The sequence below is a fragment of the Musa acuminata genome, chromosome BXJ3-1 (genome assembly GCF_036884655.1).
Source record: "Musa acuminata AAA Group cultivar baxijiao chromosome BXJ3-1, Cavendish_Baxijiao_AAA, whole genome shotgun sequence".
NCBI classification, from domain to species: Eukaryota; Viridiplantae; Streptophyta; class Magnoliopsida; order Zingiberales; family Musaceae; genus Musa; species Musa acuminata.
The window spans coordinates 4,457,530-4,473,688 of NC_088349.1; the positions used below are offsets into that span (position 1 = coordinate 4,457,530).

Below are 16,159 nucleotides of genomic sequence, written 5' to 3' on the forward strand. Positions count from 1 at the left end.
TTATAGGTGTTCATTGATATACTCTCAAGGACGATATTGTAACTTAATTTTTTATGAAATCGATATTCTGAAATCCTATCCTATCTTGAGAATTATATGACAATCATAATTTTTTATTTATTTAATTAATAATTCAATAATCACATAAAATTAATGAGTCTTTATGTAAACTTACTTATTCGCTTATAAACATAAAAGATTAAAAAGATAACTCATCATATAACTTTGAGCAATGAATGTTCACTCAAATCTTTTGTTGTGATATTTTATTTATATTAAAGTTAAATTTGATAACTAGACATGTTGAATGGGTCATCCCATATCTAATTTATTCCACATGAATATGGAATTATAAAAATTTATAAAAGATTAAGACTTCTGTAATACTCAAAGTTGATCCTATACAATTAGAAGAACTCTAATTATATACGATAAAATATAATTTGAATTAAAACTAATACAGAGTATCTATCAGGATTAAGTTATCAGGGATTCAACAATGACATGATTGATGATATATTATTGTCTAAGCACTAACATGGTGTGAGGTAAATCATTAACATGTCAACTTATCTATATTGGTTATATATCGAAAATTTATTAAATATCGAAACTAACCTATTTTTAGACGCAAGATGAGGGTTTTTTTTTTATGGGTGATAAACGCAAAATAAAATGAATATTTAACACTCCAATCATTTCTCTATCCAAAGAAAGACTGAATAACTGGTTTTAGGGATTTAATTTTAATTACAAATGTTCACAGACTAAAATACAATATTTGGTGCTGTATACAATAATGATCCAATTTTTTATAAATACAAGGATTTGCTGTTGGAAATCACAGATAATGCATGAAATCAGCAGTGTCATCGACATCTCATCGTCCTACCGTCGTTACCGAGCGACAGATAGCGCCGAGAGGAATGACGCCACGTCGCATGAGACGTGGTTGTCGCTCGATCGCAGGCTATATCCGTGGGCCCCGCACCAGCTAGGCTCACGCCTGACGTCACGAGCATCGCGTAGGCGGGGCTGACGCCAGGCCGCCGTCATCCACGATCCGCAAGGACACGTGTGCGACTCGCGTCAGGGAGAACCCAAGCCCGTGATGAACGAGCAGGAGAAACAGAGCGCGCCTCCCTAACTGCCGACGACTTGTGGGAAGAAGAAGCTTCTCCTGACGTCATCGGCCCCTCCACTATATAACCGTATCCGCCTCCCTTCTCTGATTTCTGTGTACTTTCTCTCAAATTCTCTCCTTAATTTGCCCCAGGTTAGGATGCGGAAAGCGACCCGGTGCCGATCGGCGCGGACGCGATTCCCCTCGCCGGCGAGCAACAGGGACCGTGCGGCCGTCGGCGGCGGACAGGACGGCTTGCTCACACCCTCCTCTTCCCGGTCTTCATCGTCGTCGTCCACCTCCTCCCCCTTTCTCGGTGGTGAAGGCGACGGGGCAATGAAGCAGATGGTGGCGGAGAACCCGGTGGTGGTGGTGGCGCAGAGGGGGTGCTGCATATGCCACGCGGCGAGGCGCCTCTTGCTGGGGCTCGGGGTCAACCCTGCGGTGTGCGAGGTCGGCGAGGAGGCCGCGGCCGCGGGGGAGGCGACGGCTCTGGTCGAGGCTGCGGCCGAGATCGAGGCCCTCGGGGGAAATCGCCGGCCGCCGGCGATGCTCCCGGTGGTGTTCGTCGGGGGCAGGTTGCTGGGGGGGCTGGATCGCCTCGTCGCCGTCCACATCACCGGCGAGCTCGTCCCCATCTTGAAAGAAGCCGGTGCACTCTGGCTCTAATTTCTTTTTCTCTTATATATATATATATATATATATATATATAAATAATTTTGTTGCATAAAAAATGAAGATCTACATATTTGAAATTTCATGGTCCCTTCGATTGGTTTTACAAGTTATCATGCTCGTATATAAACTGTTTTAACAACACAGTATGATGGCATTCCGTTATTGCATATATCTTCCGTTCTCACGGCCTCGAAATCAATTTGGCTACTGAACTTTCAAATTGAGATCTTGAAATTAACAGAATTACAATTTCAGGGGAAGGTGAGACTTGATCTCACTAGCTTTCATTGGCCGCACTCGATCAAATCGAAGGCAACACCTCACCTACTTCCATTGGCTTTGTGAGTGGGACTTTGACCGAACCAGAAAGCATGCTCACGTCATGATGATAAGTTTGAGAATCTATCAACTTTCCTATGCTATTGGATGATTCACTTATTTACATTTTTTCCGTCATGATGGTATGATTTATTCTCATTCGATCGCATCATTAAGCTTGACTTTTTTTTTAGCACCAATTCAACTTAAGATTTAAGTTTATAGGTTATGGGTCAAATAATAATATAAATTAAAGCTTTTATTCATTAGTGATATTAGATTATCCTCTCAGTCCATATCTTTTCATCTTATACACATTAACAATCATAAAGATTACCGCCCACATCTGAAAGGTCATATTCCCTGCCCAAATCAATCCAACACAGATACACTGCATGACAAAGACATTCCTTTTCTAAAGGGAGATTTAGATTTATCTGGGAGCATCCTTTATATTATGGATTCTAATTCTGCAGCCTTTTGTGGACATTTGACAGGTCTGAGGACTGCTAACTTTGGACCTCACTAGCCCAGATTTATCCCCAAAAAAACAAATATGGTTTTCTTTTTGCAAAGAAAATATATCTATATTAATTATGAATCAGTCTACAATATTTTTAATAGATAATCAATTATTCCTTTGCAGTAGAATACAGAGCCATCTAATCCCAAGCATTTACTATTTAATTTTAATAAAACTGGAGAAAAAGCTAATTGTAACAACAACTTTGTGACATACAACTCTTAAGATGTCTCTTCTTATTAAAATTAGTGACTAATGCAATCTTAATCGTATTGTATTGATATGATTGATAAGATCTAGACGACACAAATATACTAAGAATCAAAATTTTCAGCTCTTAGAGATAAATATTTTGATAAATCATCGCAAGATTATAAAGTTAAATTTTATCTTCATCATTTATCTTTTTATATAAAAATTATAAAAATCTTGTAAATAGTAATGTTAAAAAAATATATTCCTAGTGGTTTTTTCATTACCAATCAATTTAGTGCGCACGTTGAATTATTAGTAATTTAAAAATCATGTACTCTTAGACTCACATTAAATTTTTGCAGGACATAATAATATCCCAAGCAATCAAGTGCATTAACATAAACATCATTTAGTGATCTAATTAGGACTTAGAAACCGATGGCTCTTGGTTGCCAACCATATCTATCTCTCGTCTTTTAGCTATTTTCTCTTGTACTTTGTTTTTTTGTTTTAAGCTTGATCCGAGAAAAAGATTCCCTACTCATTCCAGACCTTCTACGATTGAAGAGCTAGAACTTGATTAAACGAGGGGCCGATCTCTCAAAGCATGATTGCCACTGGATTAAGAGCTTCGTTATCAATTATCACTTTGGTAATCACTGTTTTAATAGGTTTTTCCTATTCTGTAATATTATTGGTGACACAAATGATTTGTGTCCTGTTGACGCACTTGAGGGGGCCAATTTGATGCAGAATGTTCGTGCAGAACAAAAATTATTTTCATCCTTAAGTCTTGAATGTAATAGCTTCGATTTGTGGACTTGCATTAGGAAGATACATGATCAAGGATTGGGAATGACATATTGTACTTGGCGTCGATGGTAGCAAAGCTATGCGGATGATGGAAGGGCTCAAATAAGCCCAACTCCACACCCTATATCATATTAGAGTTTATTTAGACTCCCTTCAACTCATTAACTCAATCAACAACACCATTTGGGAGATATGTATGTACAATCATACTAGACATTCAACCAGTTGCATCCTAGCTCAATAATTTTTTTCTTTTACATATTTGGATAGATATCTTAATCTTACAAATCATGAGCCCCCAATTTTGATGATTATTATATTTCACATAGTGATGACTAATTTAATATAATATTTTTATTTTAAAAAATAAAAAAATATTCCTTTACCTGTTAAAACACACTACATAAATAGTTGTCGGTAACTGCTGCATAGGGTAAAAAAGAAGTATATTTTCCCTTTCTTTTTGGGTGGTCAAGTTATTATGCTGCATTTTTCTTATGTCAATTCAATTTCTTGTTATCGATCATATATATATATATATATATATATATTTAATTTCAACTGTCACAATTCTTTAGTGTTGATGGAATCATGGAATATATTAATACATTTAATAAAAAAATAAACCGAAGGAAACCTGTCATTTAGCTTAAAGCAACGCCAATTTTCGCAAACACCTTACCGAACTATGTTTCCCCGCTGCAAGGACTTCACCCGCCGCTTCCACGCGGCCGTTGCCGCCTCCAACCCACCCTCCGTCTTGAACCCAACCAAGCGTCGCCGGACTACCAAGCGTCGCCGGACTACCAAGCGCGGCAAGAACCCGCCTCCTCTGGCGTCCGACTCCGAGGTTGTGCGATGGAACAAGGACATCACCGCCCACATGCGCCACGGCCGAATGGCCGCCGCCGCCGCCATCTTCCGCCGCATGCCCCGATGCACCACCGTCTCATGGAACGCCATGCTCTCCGGATACCTCTCCAACGGCTGCTTCTCCCTCGCCCTCCGCCTGTTCGACGCCATTCCGGACCCGGATCTTGTGTCCTTCAACACTATGATCCACGGCTATGTCCTCAACCGCGACCTTGCCTCCGCCCGCCGCCTCTTCGACCAAATGCCCGTGAAGGGCACCGTCACTTGGAACACCATGATCTCCGCTTACGCCCAGAGCGGCCTCGTCGAGGAGGCTCGCGAGATCTTCGACCGCACGCCCCACAAGAATGCCATCTCTTGGAACGCCATCCTTGCTGCCTACGTGCAGAACGGACGCCTGGAGTTGGCGCGGCGGCTCTTTGACTCGAATTCTGACTGGGGGACCGTATCTTGGAATGCGATGATCGCTGGTTATGTGCAAAGGAGGAGTCTTGCCGAAGCCCTGCAGCTCTTTGATCGGATGCCGGAGAGGGACATCGTTTCGTGGAACACCTTAATCTCGGGTTATGCCCAGAATGGGGATATGTCTGTAGCAACGAGGCTTTTTGACGAATCTCCTTCTCGGGATGTCTTCACTTGGACTGCCATGGTTTCTGGGTATGCACAGAATGGGATGCTGGAAGACGCAAGGAGGGTGTTTGACGAGATGCCAGAGAGGAACTCAGTTTCATGGAATGCCATGATTGCAGCATACGTGCAGTGCCAGAAGATGGATCAGGCAAAGGAACTGTTCGATGTGATGCCTTGTAGGAATGTCAACTCCTGGAACTCGATGATTACTGGGTATGCTCAGGCTGGGATGGTCGAACGGGCAAGGTGGATCTTTGATACAATGCCACAAAGGGATTCAGTCTCATGGGCTGCCATGATTGCTGGTTATTCTCAGGAGGGGTCCAGTGAGGAAGCTCTGCAGCTGTTCATAGAGATGGGTAGGTATGGTGAGAGAATAAATAGGTCGTCATTTACATGTGTGTTGAGCACATGTGCTGACATTTCGATGTTGGAGTGTGGCAAACAAGTGCATGGGAGGCTTGTTAAGGCTGGATATGGAATGGGCTGCTTTGTTGGAAATGCCCTCCTTGCAATGTATTGCAAATGTGGGAGCATAGATGAGGCCTACGAGGCATTCGAGGAGATGACAGAGAAGGATGTGGTTTCATGGAACACTATGATCGCTGGTTATGCTCGACATGGGTATGGAAAGGAGGCATTAAAAGTCTTCAATTTGATGAGAATGACAGATACAAGACCAGATGATGTGACCATGGTAAGTGGTTTTGTGGTTAATATACTGCAGACTCTTTTGCACTATACCAGTAGAGTTACCTATTTTGCCTGGCTGACACGAGCCAAAACCCTAAACTAACTAGTCACTGAAAACAGAAATTAGAGATCATGAAAGGAAAGTAATGTACTTGATGATGCAAGGATGAATCATCTGATCAAATAAAAGATATTAAAATGTAGTGGACATCACCAGTAATAGTGGTATTAAATCAAACTACGATAATAGACGGAGTCAACATACAGTTACCATATAACTTTAATCGTCTTAATCTTTTTTGTCTAGGAACCACATGAGTAGTAAGCATCAACTGCTGGCTATTTGAAGATCCTTTTCCATTTCTTACTCAGTTCTTTTTTCATACTTGATATTAGCTGTAGATGACTATATTATTATTACTACTATTATTTTTGCAGCTGTACCTATGCAGCCATCTTATTCTTTCTTTTAGTATATGTTAAACCTTCTGAATCACTAGTCGCCTTATAACAATAGTATATTCAATATACAAATTACATTGCCTTTTTGGAATTGTCTGATTGTAAAAGATTCATTTGTGTTGAAAATTTTTATCTTACAAAGTTTAATTTTAATGCACAATCTTCCATTTCGCTCACTAGATCTTGAGGTGCATTCTGTTGGTATGTAACTGGGCTTCTTATCAAGCACACTTTTTCTGTGCTGAAATGACCTCCCTAAGTTTCATATTCTCATCCATCTTCAACTTTTTAGGTCGGAGTCTTATCTGCATGTAGTCATGCTGGATTGGTGGATAAAGGCATCAATTACTTTTATACTATGCATAGAGATTTTGGTGTAACAGCAAAAGCAGAACACTATACTTGCATGATAGATCTTCTTGGCAGAGCTGGACGTCTAGATGATGCTCAGGCTCTTATGAAGGACATGCCATTTGAACCAGATGCAACTATGTGGGGTGCATTATTGGGTGCAAGCAGGATTCATAGGAACACTGAACTGGGAGAGAAGGCAGCAAAAAGGATCTTTGAGATGGAACCTGATAATGCTGGAATGTACGTACTTCTTTCAAATATATATGCAACATCTGGTAAATGGGCTAATGTCAATAAGATGAGAGTGATGATGCGGGAAAGGGGTGTCAAAAAGGTACCTGGTTTTAGTTGGATTGAGGCAAACAATAAAGTGCATACATTTTCTGTTGGGGACATGCTGCACCCTGATAAGGATAAGATATATGCTTTTCTTGAGGAATTGGATATGAAAATGAAAAAGGAAGGCTATGTATCAGCTACAGAAATGGTTTTGCATGACGTGGAAGAGGAAGAGAAAGAACACATGCTCAAATATCACAGTGAAAAGCTAGCAGTTGCATTTGGTATTTTAAATGTGCCATCCCGAAGGCCAATTCGAGTAATCAAGAACCTTAGAGTATGTGAAGACTGTCACAATGCTGTTAAGTTCATATCTGTGATCGAGAATAGATTGATCATTTTGCGAGATTCTAACCGTTTTCACCATTTTAGTGGTGGCTCATGTTCATGTGGGGATTACTGGTGACATGTATAAGGTGTTTCGATGAAGACTAGAGTATTTTTGCTGGTGTTTCAACATATAAGGTGTTTCAAGAGAAAACTGTAAGAAAGTTCCTGGCTGTACGTGAATACTAGAAAATTTTCACTGGCAGGTGTTTCAATAAGCTGGAAAGACGAGTTTAACATGGACAAGTTGTTTGAAAAGGAAGGCTAAATTGCAGCATGTATGAGGGGAATAACCAGGTTTGTTACAAATTTATGTGCCCATAAATTATGGATACAGTGCCTTTTCTTTTCAACAGTAATGGCTGCACTTTCTTCTATCGGTGGAATATGATTGCTCATACACTGAACCAACAGAACTGAGCAGCTATTATGTGATCATCAATCTTGATATCCCAGCCGAAAGGATACCTGTCAACAGAAAGAAGTTCAACATCAACCTGTTACCAATTTTGAAGATAAAAGATAGATGAAATGATCCAGAAGGATCCTCGCACGCCAACGCCATCCAGTATATACACGACAACTGAAGGCAACATATTATATTATACTTAGAGCTGCCCATCACACTTAAATGGGATTTCAACTACAGTTTGGTAGATCCAAGAAAAAGAGAACGGTGAGTTGAATGCATAGAACTTCTAAAGCCACATCATAGAGATCCATCAGTGTAATAGTATTGTTGAATAATCATCAATACAAGAGATCGATGTGGAAGAATACCAGCAAGTAGGTAGTTCTTCTTTCTTCTAGATTTGCTATCCAATCCAGTGAAACACGTAAAATTTATATGCAATCTTGTGATACAGAATACATCATCTTGGATAGTTAATTATTTCTTTCATCTATAATTGTTATTTCACTTTTGTGAAACCTATAGAACTGCTTTGTAACTTTGTGAAACAGAATACATCACCTCGGAAAGATTGTTCTTTTTTTCGTCTAGAATTGCTATTAACCTTTGTGGAAACATGTAGCATTGCATAGGTCTTTCTTTCATCCTCGACATTGCTGGTGATCCTGATCTCAACAGCCATCTCACCACAGGGTCGGTCCTTCTCGAGGGGTCACTCTTGTCTGAGAATAGACTCCGTAGCCTTAAAATTTTTTTGGGCTGAGGTCTTTTTTCATATCAACGAGGAGCTACTAAGAGAGCCACACTAGACGGGATAAAATAAAAAACTATAGATTTCATTGAGACCATAAGCATGATACCAAAGATTGTTATGATCTTAAAGTGCAAATCAAGGGGTGAGGTCACCTTAACAAGTATTTTTGCGACAGATAAAGGAGTTATCCCTATGTCATGAGGGGTCAATTAAAAGGTAGATCAACGTAATCATTGGTAGTCCCATGTCGGAACAAACGATTCGTTTATTAGAAAAGGAGTAATTAAAGGAGTAATGATGATAATGATGCATAGGTCATCTCTGTTTAGATTCATAATGAACTTATCAAAGGAGTAATGATCGATATAGGTAGTTCCACCGATATACCTTTTTTTTATGTCTATCAGAAAATGGGTTTTGACATCTTCTACTTTGACTAATATCATGGGTGACTCTATCTCCTTGCTTGGGATGACTAATTTATATGTGACATTTGGCTTGCCTCGTTAAAAAAATATCAAATCAAAATTTTTATTGGTTAATATATCTTCGGTCTACACAGCCATTACAAGAAGGTTGAATCTGATCAAACTCCGAACTATAGTCTCAACTTACTGTATATTGATGAAGTTATATACTAGAGCCAAAGTTGAAGAGCAACTCGAGAGTTTTAGTGGTGCTACTTAACCTTTACCTCTCTTTGAGAAGGTCATTCAACAATTGGATCTCAAGATGGATCCCAACTACATTTCTTGTATATTGAGGTAGATGAGTTGGACGGGATCATGCTTGACTAGAATCAACCTGGTTGTTCGATAAAGATTGATTTAGTGCTATAATAAAGGCGAGCTTATCAACTTCACGTGGATGAATTTTCAAATTTTTGTATAGTCACTTGGAGAGATGATAGGGATTGACCTTGAAAAATAGAGAATGTACTTTGGTTAAGGACTCTCTTACCTCGAATGATACAACTTGTTGATACCGTATGAACTCTTGACCCTTAGGAATACTTTTTTGGGTAAAAGGAAATCAAGATATCCCAAATCGATGAACTCCAACAATATAAAAAGATCCTATGGGATGATGGATAAAATATTCAAGATACAAATCATACATAATATGAAAGCTTGTCTGATGATAAAATATAAGGTAACCGATTCTCATACGATCGACTTAATCAAACTTTTAAGTCTATGAGACAATTTTTGATGCTTTTAAACCGTATAGAGTATGCATGAAAAAATAACTCGATTTTGTCATTTATTAGAGAATCGAATCAAACCATTCAGAAATGAAACGACTGATAAAGGAAGCTTTAAAGGTAAACCGAAAGAATCACAACATTGCTCCGTTCTTTCGAGTGCTAAAAAATAATCCGAAAGAGTTTTAATGGGCTGTGTCCTAACTTGACCCCTGCATCGTCATCCGAAGATCCGGATCCGCTATTGGATGTCAACCGGGTCCTATTGCACCCGAATTCGACCTGACTCGATGCCCAAACTTGATTCTGGTAAATACCGGTCCGATGTGATCACTTATAATCGCGAGCGTTCATCCAACTGTTGGATTAAGATCCAGCCGTCATAAACCAAATGGATCGCGAATCCCAAATCCTAAAGCGATCTAACCATCGGCACATCATCCCGAACCTTCAAGACAAAAAAGCTGAGCAAAGTCCTTCTTTGGTCTCGTTTCCCCTCGCGGCCGCCGTCCCGATCTGAAACCCTAGCGAAGCGGGAAAGCTGATGGGCTTCGACGTCGGCACCGTCCCCTTTAACTCCGACGGTTGGGGTCCGCCGGAGACGCCCGCCTCCCCTCTCCTCAGCAAGCACGACGGCGCCGCTCACCCGGCCAACATTCCCTTCGCCCCCTTCTCCCGATCCGAGAAGCTCGGCCGCGTTGCGGACTGGACTCGCAACTCCAACTTTGCCGCCAATCCTTCCCGATCTGCCGGCGGCGGCCGCGACGCCGTCTTCGACTTCGCTCTCGACGAGTCCTCCGCCCTCGCCGGCGCGGCCACCGATGACTCGTCCTTCCGCCTCGTTGACGGTAAGCCCCCTCCTCGCCCCAAGTTCGGCCCTCGCTGGCGCTTCCAGCAGCGCCCGCAGCTGCCGCAGCGCCGCGACGAAGAGGTTGAGGCTCGGAAGCGCGAGGCCGAGAAGGAGCGCGCCCGCCGCGATCGCCTCTATCACCTCAACCATCGCTTCTCCTCGTCCGCCGGCGGTCACGGTCCTCGCCGGGACACCCCCGCCCCCAAGTCCTCTGTCGACATCCAGCCCGAGTGGACCATGCTGGACCAGATCCCCTTCTCCACCTTCTCTAAGCTCTCCTTTTCCGTCCCCGATCCGCCCGAGGACCTCCTCGTCTGTGGCGCCCTCGAGTTCTACGACCGCTCCTTCGACCGCGTCAATCCCAAGAACGAGCGCCGCCTTGAGCGCTTCAAGTCCCGCAACTTCTTCAAGGTCACAACCACCGACGACCCCGTCATCCGCCGTCTCGCCGCTGATGACAAGGCCACCGTCTTCGCCACCGACGTCATCCTCTCTGCTCTCATGTGCTCCCCGCGGTCCGTGTCATCCTGGGACATTGTCATCCAGCGCGTCGGCAACAAGCTCTTCTTTGACAAGCGCGAGGGGTCTCAACTGGACCTCCTCTCCGTCAACGAGACCTCGCAGGAGGCACTCCCCGATGCCAAGGAGGACATTAACTCTGCCTACTCCCTCGCCATTGAGGCCACTTACGTCAACCAGAACTTCTCGCAGCAGGTCCTTGTGCGTGATGGCAACAAGGTTACGTTTGATGAACCTAACCCCTTTGCTACTGAAGGCGAGGAGGTCGCCTCTGTTGCATACCGGTACCGCCGCTGGAAGCTCGATGAGGATACTCACCTCGTCGCCCGCTGTGAGGTGCACAGTGTGACTGACGTCAAGGGGCAACGAGCCTTCATGACCCTGAACGCTCTCAATGAGTTTGATCCGAAGTACTCGGGGGTAGACTGGAGGCAGAAACTTGAGACACAGAGGGGAGCAGTTCTCGCCACCGAGCTCAAGAACAACACCAACAAGCTAGCCAAGTGGACCGCTCAAGCCCTCCTTGCAGGCGCTGACCTGATGAAACTGGGTTATGTCTCTAGAGTCCATCCTCGGGACCACTTTAACCATGTTATCTTGAGTGTGATCGGCTACAAGCCGAGGGATTTTGCCGCTCAGATCAACCTCAATACGTCGAACATGTGGGGGATTGTAAAATCGATCGTAGACCTTTGCATGAAGCTAAATGAAGGGAAATATGTGCTTGTGAAGGACCCTGTCAAGCCGCAGGTAAGGATCTATGAGGTGCCGGCCGATGCATTTGAGAATGAGTATGTGGAGGAGCCACTGCCAGAGGAGGAGCAGGTGCAGCCGCCTGCAGAGGAAGATGCCACTGGCAATGCTATGGATGCAGCAGCAGAAGCAGAGGCCAATTCTGCTGCTGGAGCAGCAGAGGAGGAGAAGGATGTTAGCGCTTCCACTGTCTGAAGGTTACTCGTGTTCTTCATTAATATTTTTGATCTTTAGTAGCAACAACATTTTCATGAGGACTAAGCTGTGCCATCTGAAGTTTTGAACTTGTGGGATTATTTTCTTTTTGTTATGCTTGAATAGTGGGTTGAGTCTTCTAAGACTGGCTTATGCTTCTCACTGTTAGGGTAGTGCTTGGTCAAAATGCTAGCTTGCTTCATTTTTGGCAGGACATTTGCTGATATGTTTAGCTTATGTTATGTTCTGTTATTCAGTATGCATGCCTTCATTGTCCAACTGATGAGGTAGCCTTACTATTGGTAAATTGATGGGCTTATTATTTTTATATACATACATATCTGACAAGTTTCTGCAAGATTTATCTTTTCTTAAAAGTTATGAAGATGTATGAATACAGTAAAACACATAGTTTGAGGCTTGATTTCACTTGTGAGGCATTGCTATTCTACCAACTGATTGGAAGATTTTTTATAATTTGTTAGAAATCTTGGTATCTATGCTGGTATTATATTTGGCAATCGCTTTTCTTTTTGGAGGTCAAGCTGTAGGCTGATGTTGAGCCACGATTTTCCTTTACTATTTTCAGATACTTCTTCAGAACTTCCATTATGACTGTTTCCTTTGTTGATATAAAGAACAGCTGAATTCACCTCTTGCTATTTGAGTTTTTTAAGCAATTGAACTAAAATCCTTTGATAGAACCGTATGTTTTAGGAAAGAAAAGTAGTGTATTTTTTTCTCATCTTTATCCTTGTGGTTTAACATACCTAGATAAGGTCACTCAGTATTCTTTATTGCCATTTTGAAGAAGGGTTGTGTGATCTAGCTAGATTCCCTCCTGATATCCGCATTTCATAATCCCATTGTCTAAACTATTAAACTATAGTGAACTAAACCAACATATGTTGTTTGGCTTGGTGAGATGGTAAGAAAAACAGTTTGGTTTGCTAAAATAGTTAGGACCTAAAATAATTCGATTTCTTTTTGCTTTTTCCCTCAACCAGTGCAACCATTACAAGCTATATAAATTTATTCTTTCAATTTTTTTCCGCTTACCCTAAAGACCTTGTCTACAAACATCTGTTGAGCCCATTATTTTGTTCATTGTCAACAATGTTCTCATTTCTTCATGAGCTTTCAATGATGAGATCAGAAATTTCATAAAAAATACATATCAGATGAGTGCATGTTTGAAGTTACATAAATGAGTGTGTAAACCAATATTAGCAACTAGACCATTCCACAATATTATGGTTCATTTTTCTTGATACAAAGGCTAGACTTGGTTTGGGAAATTCTCAAATCAGAATTTGCTCATTTAGTCTGCAAACCAAACTGGACCTTGCACAGCCCCACTGCCTGGTATGTTATTTGGTTTCTGAATCTTGTGTGTCTTTATTCCATTCCTATACCTTATTCCCCTATCTTTGTTGGTGGGGATTGTCTGGGAGGATCAACATAAACGGAATCACTAAGCAGCAATCTGATACCCCTATGTCATGATTAGTGGTTGGTTTCCACATCATTGCATGTAGTTAGAAACATTGATAATGCTTCTGGCTTCTCATTGAAACTTTTGTAGTTCAGTGAAACTGTGGTTTTTAACAAGCTTTTATAGTTGCTCATGTTATCTTAGTCAGGTTTAATACATGTATTTGATGTTTAAAAGATTCTATATGTAGATACAGGTTTCTTGTGTAATCATTTACAAGGTAACATTAAAACATTGTACTATCTTCTCATCTCAGAGTTCATGAGGCGTAGCTCTTGTTCCAAATGTTGTAGGTTGTAGGTATGGAGACTGGTCTGAGATTTTAATTCTTAATTAAGATCTTTGCATCCCTTTATATGATACTCTGATCCTGCATCATCTGTTAGGAAATGAATAGCAAATCACGTTTTGCATTTGAACAATGGACGTTTTGCATCACGTTTTGCATTTGCACATTTGAATAGCAAATCTCTGATCATCCATCTGTGACCCGTCGAATTTTTGTCCCTCGACATGACAGTAGTTAGAAAACGAGATAGATCGGATCAATTCATTATGTTGATGATAGACGATCAAAATTGATCATATCAGTACAATATTTGTGATTTTTATTTACTCGAGTCAGAATTCAATAACTACCTAAATAGTCAAATCGGTGTCTAAATCTAACTCGGCTCCCTATTTTTCTACGCGTATCCTTCCCAAATCTGATCGATCACTAGTGTTAGTGTAAGTAACTTTTTTTTTAGCCGTGGCCTCGGGGCCGTCGCGGCTCGGTTCTGGGGCTCGGAATGTCGGGGATCTCGGGCGCAGCTCCCTCGGGGTCTCCCGGTCGGGATCGGTCGTTCGGAGCGGTAGATCGGGTCGGCAGCTCCGCAGCAGCGCCGGGAAGAGGCCACCTCGCCTTCGTTCCTGCACACAGGTCGGGTCGGAGACTCGGCCCGACCCCTCCGACGATCAAGTTAGAGAGATGTGGAGGGGGTTCAGGAGGAGGAGAAAACCTCCGTGCGTTGAGTGTGTGATCCCCCCTTTTGCTTAGGGCTCGGGGGTATTTATAGAGGAGGTTTAATGTTACCTGATGTAGCTGTCTGCAGGGCAGGACTGTACCTTTGGTTGCGTGGGAGGCCGAGCTGCTGCAGGGTATGGCGAGCCTCGGGCAGTGCGTTGGTCAGGGGGATGACGTGTCACATTGCCATTTTTTGCCATATCATATGCCCCCCCGAAAGGAGCTATGCGTCGGTTCTTGCATGCAGGGAGTCCGATGCATGGCTCCTTACTTTAGGTAGGTTGTTCATGCGGATCCGAGGGGCATGACGCAGAAGGGCCGGTCGCGCGAGCGCGTCTCGAGGAGCATGAGGCCGTGGTGCGTAATTTAGTCAGGAAGCCGAGCAGGGTAAGACTCGGGGCCGATGGAGCCGATGAGGGCTGAGAAGCACAACGCAGGCGGGGTGACCGCGCAGGCGTGATCTCGGGAGGCATAGAGCCGAGGGCCGAGGAGCACAACGCAGGCGGGGTGACCGCGCAGGTGTGATCTCGGGAGGCGTAGAGCCGAGGGCCGAGGAGCACAACGCAGGCGGGGCAACCGCGCAGGTGTGGTCTCGGGATGGCGTAGAAGGGCCGAGGAGCACAACGCAGGCGGGCAGGCCGCGCAGGCGTGGTCTCGGGCGGCGTAAAGCCGAAGAGCCGACGAGCACGACGCAGGCGGGCAGGCCGAGCAGGCGTGAAGCCGAAGAGCCGAGGAGCACGACGCAGGCGGGCAGGCCGCGCTGGCGTGGTCTCGGGTGGCGTAAAGTCGAAGAGCCGAGGAGCACGACGCAGGCGGGCAGGCCGCGCAGGCGTGGTCTCGGGTGGCGTAAAGCCGAGGAGCACGACGCAGGCGGGCTGGCCGCGCAGGCGTGGTCTCGGTGGCGTAAAGCCGAAGAGCCGAGGAGCACGACGCAGGCGGGCTGGCCGCGCGGGCGTGGTCTCGGGGGGCGTAAAGCCGAAGAGCCGAGGAGCACGACGCAAGCGGGTGAACCGCGCAGGTGTGTCCCGAGAGCCGGAGGTCGGGGAACACGACGCGGGCGGGTGAACCGCTCAGGTGTGTCCCGAGAGCTGAAGGTCGGGGAACACGACGCGGGCGGGTGAACCGCTCAGGTGTGTCCCGAGAGCTGGAGGTCGGGGAACACGACGCGGGCGGGTGAACCGCTCAGGTGTGTCCCGAGAGCTGAAGGTCGGGGAACACGACGCGGGCGGGTGAACCGCTCAAGTGTGTCCCGAGAGCTGAAGGTCGGGGAGCACGACGCAGGCGGGTGAACCGCGCAGGTGTGTCCCGAGAGCTAGGTCGGGGAACACGACGCGGGCGGGTGAACCGCTCAGGTGTGTCCCGAGAGCTGAAGGTCGGGGAGCACGACGCAGGCGGGTGAACCGCGCAGGTGTGTCCCGAGAGCTGAAGGTCGGGGAGCACGACGCAGGCGGGTGGACCGCGCAGGTGTGTCCCGAGAGCTAGGTCGGGGAACACGACGCGGGCGGGTGAACCGCTCAGGTGTGTCCCGAGAGCTGAAGGTCGGGGAGCACGACGCAGGCGGGTGGACCGCGCAGGTGTGTCCCGAGAGCTAGGTCGGGGAACACGACGCGGGCGGGTGAACCGCTCAGGTGTGTCCCGGGGAT

At 44.6% G+C, this 16,159-nt stretch overlaps 3 protein-coding genes across 4 annotated transcripts; all 3 read left to right on the plus strand.

The window, feature by feature from the left end:
• The first annotated feature begins 1,282 nt into the window (after positions 1 to 1,282).
• LOC135629678 (monothiol glutaredoxin-S9-like) lies at positions 1,283 to 2,243 on the plus strand. Its single transcript, XM_065137419.1, has 2 exons — positions 1,283 to 1,775; positions 2,057 to 2,243. The coding sequence occupies exons 1-2, from the start codon at positions 1,283 to 1,285 to the stop codon at positions 2,071 to 2,073; spliced, it is 510 nt and encodes a 169-aa protein (XP_064993491.1). The 3' UTR covers positions 2,074 to 2,243.
• On the plus strand, positions 1,773 to 8,324 carry LOC135583489 (pentatricopeptide repeat-containing protein At4g02750-like). Of its 2 annotated transcripts, none has more exons than XM_065137418.1 (3): positions 1,773 to 2,142; positions 4,357 to 5,850; positions 6,601 to 8,324. In XM_065137418.1, the coding sequence occupies exons 2-3, from the start codon at positions 4,534 to 4,536 to the stop codon at positions 7,405 to 7,407; spliced, it is 2,124 nt and encodes a 707-aa protein (XP_064993490.1). In that variant the 5' UTR covers positions 1,773 to 2,142; positions 4,357 to 4,533; the 3' UTR covers positions 7,408 to 8,324. The 2 variants fall into 2 exon arrangements, with proteins under 2 accessions (XP_064993490.1, XP_064993489.1); XM_065137417.1 differs by lacking the exon at positions 1,773 to 2,142 and adding an exon at positions 2,396 to 3,489.
• Positions 8,325 to 10,145: 1,821 nt separating this feature from the next.
• Positions 10,146 to 12,294, plus strand: LOC103986350 (eukaryotic translation initiation factor 3 subunit D-like). The gene has a single exon (XM_009404340.3). The coding sequence runs from the start codon at positions 10,243 to 10,245 to the stop codon at positions 12,013 to 12,015; it is 1,773 nt and encodes a 590-aa protein (XP_009402615.2). The 5' UTR covers positions 10,146 to 10,242; the 3' UTR covers positions 12,016 to 12,294.
• The last annotated feature ends 3,865 nt before the right edge of the window (positions 12,295 to 16,159 follow it).

Bases quoted from the DNA above. Each gene is read 5' to 3' on its own strand.
- LOC135629678 (XM_065137419.1), top strand. From the start codon at position 1,283: ATGCGGAAAGCGACCCGGTGCCGATCGGCGCGGACGCGATTCCCCTCG.
- LOC135583489 (XM_065137417.1), top strand. From the start codon at position 3,445: ATGATTGCCACTGGATTAAGAGCTTCGTTATCAATTATCACTTTG. The intron at 3,490-4,356 runs GTAATCACTGTT...CCCCGCTGCAAG, and splicing joins CGTTATCAATTATCACTTTG to GACTTCACCCGCCGCTTCCA. The intron at 5,851-6,600 runs GTAAGTGGTTTT...TCAACTTTTTAG, and splicing joins GACCAGATGATGTGACCATG to GTCGGAGTCTTATCTGCATG.
- LOC103986350 (XM_009404340.3), top strand. From the start codon at position 10,243: ATGGGCTTCGACGTCGGCACCGTCCCCTTTAACTCCGACGGTTGGGGT.